Source organism: Chroicocephalus ridibundus, chromosome 7 (assembly GCF_963924245.1).
Source record: "Chroicocephalus ridibundus chromosome 7, bChrRid1.1, whole genome shotgun sequence".
Classification (NCBI taxonomy): Eukaryota; Metazoa; Chordata; class Aves; order Charadriiformes; family Laridae; genus Chroicocephalus; species Chroicocephalus ridibundus.
In genome coordinates this window covers 22,807,078-22,821,362 of record NC_086290.1, presented here as the reverse complement: position 1 = coordinate 22,821,362, position 14,285 = coordinate 22,807,078, and the positions used below count along the sequence as shown (strand labels likewise).

General features: G+C 54.0%; 1 protein-coding gene across 1 annotated transcript; it reads right to left on the bottom strand.

Moving 5' to 3' along the window:
• Positions 1-70: 70 nt before the first annotated feature.
• On the bottom strand, positions 71-14,193 carry ITGB2 (integrin subunit beta 2). The gene is made up of 16 exons (XM_063342101.1): positions 14,036-14,193; positions 7,467-7,533; positions 7,005-7,093; positions 6,527-6,710; positions 6,154-6,324; positions 5,663-5,904; positions 5,157-5,312; positions 4,859-4,954; positions 4,628-4,717; positions 4,148-4,288; positions 3,699-3,883; positions 2,678-2,922; positions 2,209-2,428; positions 1,835-2,040; positions 1,559-1,725; positions 71-1,274 (listed from the first exon to the last, which is right to left on the bottom strand). Exons 2-16 carry the CDS (start codon positions 7,528-7,530, stop codon positions 1,209-1,211), a joined length of 2,322 nt encoding a protein of 773 aa, XP_063198171.1. The 5' UTR covers positions 7,531-7,533; positions 14,036-14,193; the 3' UTR covers positions 71-1,208.
• Between the last annotated feature and the right edge of the window lie 92 nt (positions 14,194-14,285).

Genomic DNA, 14,285 nt, shown 5'->3' with positions numbered 1-14,285 from the left:
AATGAACGCTTCATCTGCTGCCCTTGCACCTGATTCTTAGCAGGACAGATGTATTTATGTATTAATTTTTATTAACGTTAAACATCTTCAGAGAGCAAATGACGATGTGACATAATACAGCTGTATGCAAACTATTCCCAAACTTAAGGCAAATATGGTTTTGTACCGCTATTTCACAGGAATGACCCCACAACGTAAGAGCAATTAGCTGCTGTGTGTGGTTCGGAAAAGTGCTGAGCTGCAGGTGCTCTGGATGCCGACAGGTCTCTTGCACGCCTGGCCCTTGGCATGTCTGATGCGCTTGTAGAGCAGGGAAAAGATCTTGCCCTGGGGCTGGCAGAAGAAGCTGTGGCCGAGCTCTGAGCTGCAGGCAATGTTTCATGTGCTCAGTGCCAATGTTTCGTAGTTCAAACAATTGCTCCTTTGCCTTCTTGTCATGCAGAGAGCTCCAGGCCTGGCGGAGGTAAGCCACACTTGCATAAGCCCAAGTAGAACCTTGCCCAGTGTAGGTCTGAGAGGGAAGTAACACTGGGAGGCAGCTGATGATTTAGAAAAAAGACTCAGTGCATGTTCCCAAGCTGCTTTTCATCTCCAGGTACAGGTGCTCACTAACCCTTAGGGCCCATCTTCTCACTGCAACCTCCACAGCAGACTGCCAGCCTGGAGGACCCTTCACATCGAACTCGCCAGTGAGTGCTTTAGAAACCAGTGCAAACATAGTGGTGGAGACCAGTGCAGCAGGGGAATGCATGGAGCAGCCTGGGAGCAGATTCTGCTAGGGCAGAAAGAAAATGGCAGTTTTGAAATCCCAGCTCTAGATCAAAGCTCAAAGCACTCTATGACTCAGCTGGTTTTGGGGCTTGGTGTCTGAGACTCTTGCCAGAAGGCAAAGTCAGAGAGCTGAGACAGTACCAGTTGGTAACTGGTACAGGAGCCGTTGCATGTGCCCACTGGTGAGGTTCCATCCATGGCAAAGCTGTGTCTGTTCCCTTCTCCCAACTCCACTAACTCAACCATCAAGCACTGCACCAAGAGACAGGCATGGTGCAGTCCCTCAGCCAGTGCCTGATGTGCTGGTGGCCTCTTGGAAGAAGGGAACAAACCAACAGGATAAAGTAGAGGAGGTGGAAGCCTTAGTTTGAGATTTTCTTAGCTTGGCGTTTCCTTCTTTAATGGTGGGTCTTAGTGCTGCCAGGTGTCGCTATACTTCACTGCCCATTGAACCTGGGGTTCACAACCGTGGTGGTGGCACTCTTGAAGAGGGGGTTATCAGCCTGGAGAGAGAGAGAGGTGAGAGGCCTGCATTGTTGTGCTGTATTGGATTTTCAGTGGAGCATTACCCACCCCACCCCTCCCAATGTCGACAGTGCAGACAGTATTGGCAGAAGAGCCCACAGGCTGCTTTAGCCCCCTGCAAAATCCAGCTGGGTTGCAAAACCAGCAGTGGGGAGGTCTCAGGTCTGCCACGGCTGCCTCTGGAGATGATGTCCCCTCCAGGTGTCCCCACCACATGTATGTGAGTGTCTGAGCACACCCCACCATGGACAGGCTCTCTTACGTCGTTCCACTTGGCCTTGGACTTCTCCTTCTCAAACCGGCGATATTCCCGGCGGTCAAACAGCTCCGTCAAGAGACGCCAGATCAGCAGGAGCACCAGGCCGATGAGGGCCACGCCGGCAACGGTGCTGCCCACAATCAGCGCAACGTTGGGTGGCTTCGGGCACTCTACGGGGCAGACAGATGGTGTCCGGCTGCAGCCCCTGGCAAGGTGGTGAGGCCATAGCAGAGCTGGCAGCCTGCCTGCAGATGGGCAGGAGGAGCAGGGCTGGGGTACCTTTTTTAAGATCAACGGTGATGGTGTACTTCTCCTCGCCGTCCTCCTGGACCATGCGGAAGGAGATCCAGCAGTTGTTGGAGTCCTTCTCCCTGCACTGCCTGCTTGTCCCTGTCAATTGCCTGTCCATCCGGATGTTGGAGCAGGCCTGGGAGCAGTTCTTCTCAAAGGGGCCGCTCCCGAAGGCTTTGCACTCCACGCAGGACCTGCAAAACAGGTGTGCACAGCTCACCTCTGCAGGGGCAAAGGCCCTCTCACCTGGCTTTGGCCACAGCTGGGCTCTGCGCCAGCGCAGACAGGGCTTGCCTGCGCCTGCCCAGGAGATGGCGGGGATCCCCACTGCCCTTCGTGCCATCTCTGCACGTGCCACTTACACGTATCTGCCGCAGGGTGAGGGGCAGCCGGGGCACTCTTGGCAGAGCGGGGGCTGGTATCCCCCCCGGCACTGGCAGCGGTTGCAGTGACAGGTCCCGCGGCCACTGCACTCATTGCCATCGATGTTCAAGCAGCCATCTGTCGACTTTTTGCACTGGCAGGCGCTGCCCTCGTACATTGTCGTGCACTTGCACTCCCCGCAGTCGCATTTCCCACGCTCTGCAGGGGAAAACCTTTCAGACCAGGATCCTACAGATAGCCAGGTCACCCTCCCTCTGCCCATGCTTCAAGAGCTCTCCATGACACCCTCTATGGGATGGTCAAGGAGGTCCTGCAGGTTGGCATGGTGGGACCCAGGTCCCCTAAACCCACCCATTTGGATTTTGGCAGGGAAAGGCAGAATCTATCTGGGGATTTAATCTTTCTAAACAGTGGTCCAGTGGAGAACCCATCATGCAGATACATCACCTTCACCACCACAGAGGGAGCCATTGTGAAACTCGCAGTTCATGTTGTCGCACTGGCAGAAGGTGCCATAGATCTGCTTGTTGGGCACATCGCTGGTGTGGCAGACGCACTGCCCACACACACAGTCCCCCAACCCCGAGCAGATGATTGAGCTGTTGTCCTTTCGGCAGCTGCCCTCCAGCTCCTTGCTGGTCTTGCCTTTGGTTTCGCACTCGCAGTTCTTCCCCGTGTAGCCCGAATTGCAGCTGCCGTCAGAGGAAAGGAGTGAGCCTGGGTCAGCGGCCACAAGAAATGCTGTGGAGCCAGTGTGGGGCCCAGACCTCAGCCAAAGTGGAGCAAATCTGAGACAGCCTCATTGAAACCCAAGCAAGGCGTGTTGGTGCTAAACTCCATGCTGAAGCAGGGTGGCTGATCAGGAGGAAACCTCAGAAATGCTGCTCTCCCTGCTGGTCATGTTTACAACACCAAACAGTTGCCCGGAAATCATTGTTACGTTCATCATTTCCAAAGCCTTGCCAAGAAGATCTGAGTGTTTCCTGAGGAAACCCAGTCTTTTCCTCTCCCTGCCACTGAGGGGCCATGAAGCAATAATTGCACTTAAAGACCTGTGCGAACTACAGCCCCAAAGTGGGGTTTTGAGAGACTTCTACAGCAATCTGTGTCTGCTCAATGTGTGGGTTGGTGGATAGTCGGATGGATGGGTGGGTGGGTGATGCCCTTAGGAAAGCAGCAGAGGCTCCACCAACAGAAGAGAGAGCTCTGTGTTCCCTCCTCTATGAACGTAAACCACCTCTCTGAATAAGAAAATTGGTGCAAAGCTGCAGAGCCAGGCCAGAACTGATCGCCACGTGTACACCTCTCTACTGAGCCCTCACCCAGCCCCACATTCTCCAGGTGCACAGGTCCTTGGAGGAACCAAGTGTACCACACAGCTGCCCTTGGCTTGGCCCAGCGGCCCTCTCCCAGCAGCTCCCCATCTCTGTCAGCATTTGAAACAGTGTTTTGGAGTGACAGCATGTACCTGCAGATCCCACAGACGATGCTGCCTTTCCCACTGCAGGCGGTTGGGTCAGGCTCCTCATTGCAGTTGCAGTTGCAGTTGCTGTCCAGGTGGACAGTGAGGGTATCTGTGAAGCCCAGCGGCCGGATGGTGAAGGACTGACTTTTGATGCACTCCTTGGCTGTGACCTTCACTTTGAAGACGACCTAAAAAACGCAAAGTGAAGAAAGGGAAGGGCCAGAGGCTGTCAGGTAGCTGCAGCAATCGGAGGGTGGTATCGGCCCCAGGCTGAGCACACGCACATCCAGCGCAATGAAGGATACCCCCATCACACAGCATTTTGGACACTCTTTGCATTAAATGAATGTAAACAGAAAGCTTGGAACAACACACTTGGTTCCTGCCATTAAACAGGGTGGGCATCAGGAACCTTGTGAGCTATGGAGCATTCCTGGTACGGGGGAACGTACCTCATCATTGATCTTGACGTTGTCACACTGCCCTCTCACTTCGTCTAAGACGACCTTGCTCGTACCGCATATGGAGTCATATTTGACATCCAGGATGTCTGGCAGGGTAGAGTGGTCCAGGATGATCCGCGAGGAGAGGTTCTGTGGGGAAATGGTAGAGAAAGTGCCATCAGTCCAAGAGGAGACCAAAGTAAGGGGGTGTGGGGTTGCTGGTCAGGGCTTCCCCCCAGCTCAGGGGGTAGGGGCAGGGAGCACCCCAGGCTGGGGTCTCAGCTGCCTAGGGTGGTTTGGGAAAGGCACGTGATAGCATTGAAGAGATGGGAACCTCTTGCTTGCTGTGGGCAGACTCGGCATGTCCTGGTCCCAACTGCTTTCTGACAGTGAGGACACATGGAGGACACACGGAGGACACACGATGGGAACCTCTCCTTGCTCCAAGCCCTGCGAGACAGGTGAAACATTGCTTCCTCCAGCACTTACATTGTAGGCCACCTGGATGAGTTCAATGATGTTGCTGGAGTCCTCATTCAGCTCTCCCACCGCCGACTTTGGGATCATCTCACTGAGTTTCTGCCAACAGAGAGTAAAGAGGTGAGCGGTCCCCGCCATGGGACACTGGAGCAGGGGGCAGCGGCAGGAGGACATGCACAGCTGTTTCTGTTCCTCCTGGGGAGGGATGGGAGGCTCTTGAACTGTCTGAAGTCTCCTTACCTTGTAAACATCCACCACCTTACTGGTGACAGCAAAAATGGGCTGAATGTTGTTTTCAGCAAGTTTCTGGACCAGCTGGCCGACAGATGGGTAGTCCTAGGTAGGGAGAGGAATGCTGCACTCAGCGTGATCTCCCCTACCAGCAGAAGGGTGGACAGTTTGGGTTTCACAGCCCAAATTATGGTGATTATGGTAATCTTGTGGTCTCAGCAACAGGCTTTTTATGTGACTTTTTTTTCTGCCTGGGAGAGCGAGGCTGAGGGTGCACAGCTGCCCAGAGCTGTCCCTGGGTACTTACAAACTCGTTGCTCTTTTTGTACATGTTGTCCTCCAAGTGGCACTGGCCATCATTGGGGGTCAGGATGGCCCCGAGCTTGCCATCACCGGCAAAGTGGAAGCCGTCATCAGTGGCATAAACCAGCAAGCGGGTCACATTGCGCCAGCCGATCAAGTCCTGCAAATGACACAGAGACCTGACCCTGAGTGTGGCTGGGAGGACAGTGCCAGTGGGCACGCTACGATCCTTGCCAAAGCACAGCAAGTCTTGCGTTGGCCACAGTGTGGGGCGGGGGGCATGGGAGAAGTGGGTTACAGGAGATCAGGTTCAGGAAACGGGTAAGATGTTCTCTTGTACTCTCCCAGAGTAACATGCCCTGATGCTGCACCAGGACTTATATACAATGGGCTTCCAGAGCCCACCTGGAAAGGGACAGAGCCATCTCCTGAGGGACAGTGCATGAGTGTGGCTTGCAGTCCTCACACCTGCCCACAGCTTCTGGTAGTGGGGCAGATGCAGGGACTCACCCCGCACACCGCTGCCTGCATCATGGCATCCAGCCCCCCCTCTGGGGCATCCAGGTTGCCTGAGATAAACTGCTTCCCCACTTCGTTCTCAAACTTCTTGGCATTGTCGGTCAGTGAGAGGATGTGCTTGAAGGCGAAGGGAGGCTGGCATTGCTTGTCCTTATTGGGGCATGGGTTCTGCAGCTTCTCGGGGTGCGTGTTCACGAAGGGCAGCACTGTCTTGTCCACGAAGGAGCCAAACCCTAGGGCATCCAGGACCACAACGTCAGGGGCAGGCAGGGACCAGCCGGTGTCCCTGCGGCACAGGGCATGGACAATCTGCTGACCCCCATGTAAGTGTCCATGACCCCTGCCCCAGCACACGCTACAGTCTGGCAGAGCATGGGTCATGCTGCACATTGCCTGCATCCCGCTCCAGCCCTGCAGCTCTTGCCGGCAGCAAACAGCTGTGCCGGGGTCCCGTGCCGGGGTCCCGTGCCAGACAGGCTCACCTATGCGGCGAGAAGGTGTGGTGCTCTCTAGTGCCCTGAGCAGCTCCCCTCCCAGCTTCTTCACCTTCTCCAGATCATCCAGCATGGAGTAAGAGAGGTCCATGAGGTAGTAGAGATCAATGGGGTACCCCATGGCACGGCGAAACTTCACCTCAAACACAGCAGGCTGGCCTGCGGGACCGGGACACCAGGATCAGCTGCCACGCTGTGGCTCACATCTCGCCCCATCACCCACCCCACTCCTCCACCCTCGCTGGGATCCTCCTCTCTTTTGGAAGAAAAGGGGAGGAAACGTGGGCTGTGGTGTGCCCCGCGTTCTGGCTGAGCCTGGGGGGCAAACGGAAGGGTGTTGGGAACGCCAGGCAGACCATACCTATCCTCAGTTTCAGGTGCACCTCCTGGGGAGCCAGCTGTATGTCATTGCTTAAGGGACTGTTCTGTGACGTTGTAATGTCATTGACTGGAAACTCAATCTCGTCGGGCGGGCATCCCCTCTGCTGCAGCTGCTCAATGGTGTCGCAGCGGATGGAGTCCGGCTCACCGGCTTTAGTGAAACTCTGCATGTTGCAACACCAACAGGAAAAAATCAGAGGACCATGAGGTGAATGGGCTTGCTACAAGATGACCCAGCTCCCAAACCAGGTCTCCACGGTACTGATGGAGAAAAGAAGGTTGAAGGGTCCTGTCTATCAGATTCCTCCTGGCCCCATCCACCATGTAGGACATGAAACACTCCCACAACGCAGTCTCCCCCCTCCACCGCAGGCAGGGCCGGGTGGGCAGGGTGACCATCCAGCTGCCTGCTAGCTGACTGCTGAGGGCTGACAGTGCGAGAGGCTGTGTGGACCTACCGGCTTCTTGCACCAGGCGCAGCCGGGACCGGACTGGATGCAGTCCTTGCATGTCCCCACCTTGATCTTGGGGCACTCCATGGCAAAGGCTGAAACAAAGAGAAGACAGAGTTGGCGTGGTGGGAACTCAGGGGAGGCCAGTCTGCAGCGGTGGCAGTCATGGGGTGCTTTGACGCCCAGCACTGGGCACCCAAGCTGTCCTGAGTCCACCCTGCCTATAAAACCCACACTGGCAGGCCATGGCACACACAGGCCCTGGCAGGGATCTCACCTGTCTCACTGTCCCTCGGCTGGGCTGGCTTAAGTTAACTCCAGATCCCAAGAAATGCAGGATCTGGCCCTCGCACATCTATCAGTGCCACGTTCCTGCCACTGTTGAGCAGTATTTGGGTTCCTCCCCTATTTCACTGCCCACGTAAGGTGCTGGAGGAAGGGCAGTGAGGAAGGGCAGGCCAGGCTCACCTGTCATCACCAGCAGCAGCACCCAGGTCACCACCAGCAGCTGGAGGCAGCAGTCACGTGACATTTTCTGCAGGACAAAAAGCATCCCTGTGACCACTTGGTGCATGGCATCTGCAGGAAAGGGAGCCCTCAGACCCTACAGAGAGTGGCTACAGACAAGGGTGGCCCCACGGGGATCCCCGCAGCCATCTCACCGCAGGCAGAGCCTGAGAGCGTGACCCTGCCGCAGCCCTGGGATAGGCAGCTGGGGTCAGGGCACCCACCCTGGCTGTGCGGACTGCCTCAGGATGGGCGCAGGTGTGCTTTTACAAAAATAAGTTTGTTTCCAATATACATAACTTTTGTACTAAATGTGGAAGCCCACAGAGCGGGAACTACCTTGCACTGTATTGCTATGCATTCAGCTGCACTGCTGCGAAGCTTGATGTAGTGTTTATCCAGACTCTTTAACCTACACGAGTATATTTATGTAACATTGGAAATCTCAAGCACCGCATTTAGTTTTTACCAAATGTGAGTTTTTTCAGCTTCTGTGTCGAGCTATGTTTGTGTGGAAATTGGAATCAACATTAACAAGACCATTTCTGTTAATTAGCTAGCAAGGCGTGCTAGATACATGGGAAAAAAAGTCTATTACTACTTGCTTTACATTTAATTGATTCATCAAGGAAATGAAGTATTTAATGTAGTGAATTACTATAAGTTTTCCTGCTGAGGGTTTCCAACAAGCAAGGGTTTCCAACATCACAGCATGGGTGACTGACGTCCTAGGAAAGCTGCAGTCCCATCTCTGAGGGAAGTGGAGAGGCTGGCTTGCCCTGTGTGGTGAGGTCCAGCTTGATGGTGTGGCAACCACCAGGCTGGCTCTTGCACAATGTGCAGGTCAAGGAAGAAGGACAGGGCGTTGGAGTCAGACCCACACGGGGAGTGGGGCAAGGACACGATGCCGTGGGTGGGGGCTCTGATCCCAGAGCCGGGGAGGTGGCTGCACATTTCTTACTGGCGTTCAGGGAAGGTCTCCCAGGACATCATCCAAACCCCACAAGCATTTGCTATCCTCAGTTACACCAGCGTTTCAGAGCATGACAGAGACCCTGTTCTTCACAAGCACATTCTCACATTGCTTTTCCTAGCTGCTTACACTACTCATTTCTTGCCCCAAAGCACATCTCCTGATCCCAGAAATTTATGCCATCCATAAAGTTGGATAAATCACTCTCAGGGAGTGATTTGTCAGTGTCCTTCCTATGGTGTCAACGAGATCATGTTCATTAACACCATCATTTCCCGTAACGCCTTCCTCCCAGCACAGCTCTGTAGCAAAACCCAACAGAGTCATGGCCTTACAACACAGACGCACATGGGGAAGTGAGAAAAGAGGAAATTGTTAAAAGGAAAAAGGAATAAGAAAGCACAAAGGAACAACAAACATTGCCCTTTTTAGCAATATTAGACACAGTTCTAACACTGCCCCGAGCAAGAAAACAACCACTCCCTGTCTCCTACAACTTGGCACAAAGTGCCATCACCCCTCTTGAGAATCTGCCAAATTAACAGCTCAGAGTCAAATGGAAATGAGAAAACAAGGGAAAGCTTCAAAAGGCACCAGGGCGAGGTTAATATATAGGGCTGCTCAGATCCCCTTCTGAGATGCCAGAATGTCCTTTCTTAGTTCGTCAGCCTCTGCAACATACCAGACAAGCAAGCGATGACACTGGTCAGCCTTGAAAGAAGGTCTGATCTCCTCCTGAGCGCAGAAAGAAAATCGAGGTAGGTTGATGCGTGTCATTTCAGTGGTATTTACACATTGAGGTTTGGCACCCAAATGTAGTATGGACTTGGAGATGCGGCAGAACTGCTAAGGAGTCATCTGGATATGAAGGTTTGCAGCCTTGGGAACCCCACCGTGCCCTGAAACCAGCCTCCCTGGCAGAGCTCCAGCAGTCTTGCCACCACACAGCTGCACAGTCCACAAGGCTCCTCTGTGGTCACCCAGTCAAACCCTCACGGTGATGTGGCCCAGGAGCTCACTCTGCCGTGTCTGGCGCAAGACCATCCAGTGGTGGGTGGACAGAGCCCTCCTTCACAAAGACATCCTCCACAAATCCCTCTTGACCACCACAGTTCACCTGGATAAGTCTTAAGGGGAACGCTTATTGTCACAGCTGCAACATCCCATCCTGCATGATCCACACTTGCTGTGCTTAGCTGGCGCAACCCATTTTTGTCACCTCCAAATACTGCCAGCACTGTTTGAGCTTGCAGACAACAGGTAAAAACTCTTAAAGTATAAAAAAAGAAAAAGGTCTTAACAGTAAAAGCTTTTAACAAGTGGAGTGGACACCAGATCCCTGTTGGACCCTCCTGGACGCACCTTGCTACGAAGTTATTTTGGTCACTCATTTGGCTGTGGCACCAGGTGCCCAGGATGTGCCTGGTAACCTGTGGCAGCCCAACCTGGGAGGTCCTCCAAGAGCAACACCACACTCCTACGCACAGCTGGCTCCTTCTTGGACCACATTTACTGTACTTGTAGCTGTATTCACGCTCTTCATTTGTTATGCATTGCTGCCTGTATCTGCTTTGTGGCATGGGCCGAGTTAATTACTAGTGCCCTGGGGATACTGAAAATAGTGTGAGCTCATATTTCTGCAAACCCTCCCAAAAAACAGGGCCAGAGAAACAGGCTCTTGCCCAGCAACAGCTGCCACTGCTGGCAGGAGGGAAGCACTGACCCACATTTCCTGTAACACTCAGCTGATCGACACCCCAAATATGCCTGTGTTGTAAGGCCCCACACAGGCTCTGGGGGCCAAATCCATGGGCTGGATGAGCTCCTGCCATCCCACCTGCCCAGTGTTTCCGAGTGTTTAACTCCTGCTGCCATGCTAAGGCGTGGGGTGGTGATGGGGTGGATCGAGGCTCTGCGAGCTCCTCATGCTTGCTGGAGGTTAGAGCTTCCTGCTTACAGGCTCATCTCATAAAATAAGGCAAGTTTCCAATTAAAACTGGATTAAAAAAAGCTCTCAAACCCCAGAAATAAAGCAGGAACCTCAACATGTGCCCAGCTCTGGCTGCTACCGAATCCTGTAACATAGAGTTCATTTTGTGGGCTGGATTTGGATGCCTTTCTAATCCCCAAAGTTGTTTCTTTCCCTTGTCACAAGAATGTAAAGCACGCCCTGATACTAGGGGAGAGAAGAAGAAGAAAGCTCACCACTTCTTTTCTTTTGCTGTGGAGGAAATTATTCATGGGTATGTGGGTGGATAAGTATATACGTGACGTAGGGTGACATTCAAAGAGAACAAATGGGGCTTCTGCTTTTGTCTGCCTCCTTATAGTGTTCAGAGGAGGGGAAAGCAGTTTTTCGGTCTGACTCCCTGCGTTAGCAGGGCTCAGACATGGGCCTCAGCAGCATTTTCTCCGACCCCCTTTGTGATCACTTTGGCTCAGTCCCGGACTTGCACTGCTACCGCCAGTCCTGGGTAATCTTCTCCTGGGTGTGCTCTGCCTGGAATGTTGGGTGTTTTTCCTCTTTTTCATAAATTAAGGCAAGCAGAGGGATGCACACAGTCCATCCTCCTGCCCTGGTGTGAAGGAGAAGAACTGTAGAGCTTTACAACCACCTTCATCCCAGGGTGGGGAGTGGGATGCTGAGACCAAGCACCCTGGCTAGGGGCAAGGCCTGTTGCCACCAGGCTCTGCTCCCTGGCCAGGGTTGTGTGGTGGCATCAGCACTGCGGGGAGAAGGCTGCACCCCAGGACCAGGGTCCTCCTTGGCCCTGAGCTATGGTCTTCTTGCCACATGTCTTGGGCGGCTTGGGACTTGGGCTCTGCATCACCAAGAGTCCTTTGTAGAAGCCACTGGGGTATTCCATCTATGGAGCACCCCTTGCTTGCTATATGTTATATACCTGTCATGACTCAGGCAGAGCAAGATGCTCCTGAAGGCTCTGCGAGCCATAAAATGTGAAGGTGGCCTTGGAGAAGGTGCACAAAGAAAGGGCTGGGTGCTGTCCTGTGTGCAGGCAGGAAGCAGAGCTGGGGCATGCCAGCCTCTCAGGGCACTGGGCATGCTGGGGGGTGTCAGTGGGGTGGAGCAGGCTACTATGCAGCATGGAGGAGCGAGTTGGGATTTATAAATAGGCTTGACGTTGATGCTAGTGGCGATCTCATTGCTATAAATAAGATGAGCGTTCAACAGCAGAGATGAGTCTTGCAGCCTGTTAGCCACAACTCCCTTCCAGTGCTTTGCTAAATATCTGCTTTCTTGCTAAACGGGGGGACGTGCTCTTCTGCCCAATATCCTGGGAGGACGTCTGGGGCATTTGCACCATCCGCATGAATGGGTGAGGTGGCACTGGTGTCACTGCTTGTGCCTTGGTGCCCCTGGGTGCTTCCTCCATGCTCCCAAGCATCCCTGGTGCCGCATCACCATCATGCTGTGACAGAGATGCCAGGTATTGCACCCAGCAGCGCTGCTCCTTCCCTCCCCCCCACTCCGGGTGGCCCTAGACCCCGTGCACGGGTAGTAAATGAGTGGAGAGGGGTACTGCAGGGATGTGAGGGTGGACGTCTGTCGGCTTGTGAGCATTTTTTCCATCGCTTGGTTGTGGCATGTGGATAGTTCCCATCAAGGCAGATGGCCATACGCAGGGCTGCCGGCTGGCTAAGACCCTCTCTGTGCGGAGTATTACAACTCTGTGTGTATGTATATACATTTTTACATATATTTATATATATATATATAAATTACAGGAAAAAAATATATAAAAGTATTTTTATACATACATATAAAAGAATATATATATATTCCTATGTCCTATTATAGGAAATATGTATAGATTTTATATATATTTACTCCCAGTAGCCTCCCATGCCTGCAGGGGACAGATGTGTGGCATGAGCACTCTCCCAAGTGCACTAAGGGCCTGGCCTGTGCTCTCCCTTGGCTCTGAGTGCCAAGGTCCCTGGGTCCCCATGGCACACTTGCCCTGCTCTGAGAGGCTGTAGGTTTGTGCTGTTGGGTCTCCCTGGGAAGGGGCTGCCCTGCCGGCTGTCGTGCCCTGGGTAGTCTGGGACTTTTAAGAGCAGAGGAGCCATTTCTTGTGTCTGATGTGCAGTGGGCATCACCCCTTGGCCAATCCCAGTGGGGATGCTGTGACAGCTGCTGGGTTTGCAGAGATGCAGGACAGAGTCCCGCGGCTGAGCAGGGACCTACCCAAGGCCACAGACTGTCCCCTGGAGCTGGCAGAGGTCGTGCTTTGTGGGAGCAAAGGAGGGATCCCCTATTGCCACCAGCCCTGGGGTGACTCAAGTATGTCTTTCTCTGAGAAAATAAGTCACCCTGCACTGCACTCTCCATCACGCTGAAATCACTTGCAACTGAAAGAGCACCAGGGTGAGGAGAGAAAAAGTACAAAACCACCGTGTGAAGCAGGATGTGACAGCCATGACAGCAAAATGCACTGTTTAAAACCTTCCCACACCTTGCAGAAGCTGCGTACCAGCTTCTGTGCCGGCCACAGGGCACAACGCCTCTGCAAGTATTCACATGTTCACTTTTCACCTGCCTGGGAGTCTGGGAGCTGGGGCCATGGCGTTGGAAAAAGCATCAAAAACAGATACCAGGCTGCTTGCCCTGACACCTGTGGCACGCCCCACATTTTTCCTGCACCTGAGAGCCATGGAGATTTTGGGAAGGACCTGCTCTCCCTGGGGCTAGTTTGTCCGCACCCTCTGCTGTCTTCCCTGCCCACTGCCAGGCGTTTTCAATGGTCACTGGCAGAGTATTTGAAGTGTACAGCACACAGAGAGTTGGAGGAGAAGAGCGAGGGTCTCACCGTCCTCTCCCACCTCTTCTCCTGGGCCCATAGGCGTGCAGGGACCTCCAGAAAGGTCCCTGTGCCAGCATGCTGGCGGTGGCACCGCGCTGAGCCCCTCCCAGCAGCCATCCCCACCGCCCTCATGCCTTTCCACCACACAGTTCTCTCTTCCCCTCTGAGCCGTCACATACTGCAGCCAGCAGTGGGTGCTTGTATGGGAACCAGCAAGGAAGAGGGGGGTCCCAGGAGGGGAACCAGCACAGCCTCCAGCCCTTGTACTTGCCCAGTGCTGCTGGCCGGGCACATAGCCAGCGCCACTCTCCCCGGCGCCATATGTGTGCAGGGAGAGCATGCTGCACCCTCTCTCCTCTCCTTTCCAGTCCTGTGGGGCAGCAAGGAAGGGGTTGTGTGGGGTCCCAATAACGACCTGCAGTTCCAGGCTTAATCCTACCTCCAAAAGCAAAAATGTTACAGACCAGGCAAGCTGCCTTCGCAAAGGCCGCGCAGACTGACCACTGCGCCATGCCACATGCGGGAGGGACACCACACCGAGCTCCCTCAAGCCCATCTAAGGACTTGAGTGGCAGAAGGTTACATCGAGAATTACAAAACAAACCCACTGGAAACAGCTGAGCTATGAAACAGCCTTATTGCCTGGCTGCCTCTCACCGCCCCCCCCCACCCAGCCCCCCGAGAAAGGAGGAACAGAAGCAAAGAAAACGGAGATGCTGTGCTGTACTTGCCTCGCATCCAGCCCTCTCCTCCGTTCCGTGCTTGGGCTGGGATGAGGATGGTCTCAACTTCTCAAGCTTGGCTGGGAAAAGCAGCCGGGCTGTGGGAGCTTTGTGATGCACCCCAATCCTTCCTTCCTATTTCTGTCTTACAGTCGGCTGGGGCAGAAAGGAGGAAGTCAAAGCGGTGGCTGTGGGAGGGCGTGTTCTCCCCCCCAAAACCTGAACAGCTCCACTCGTGCTGGCCAAAGCCCTGCCAAAG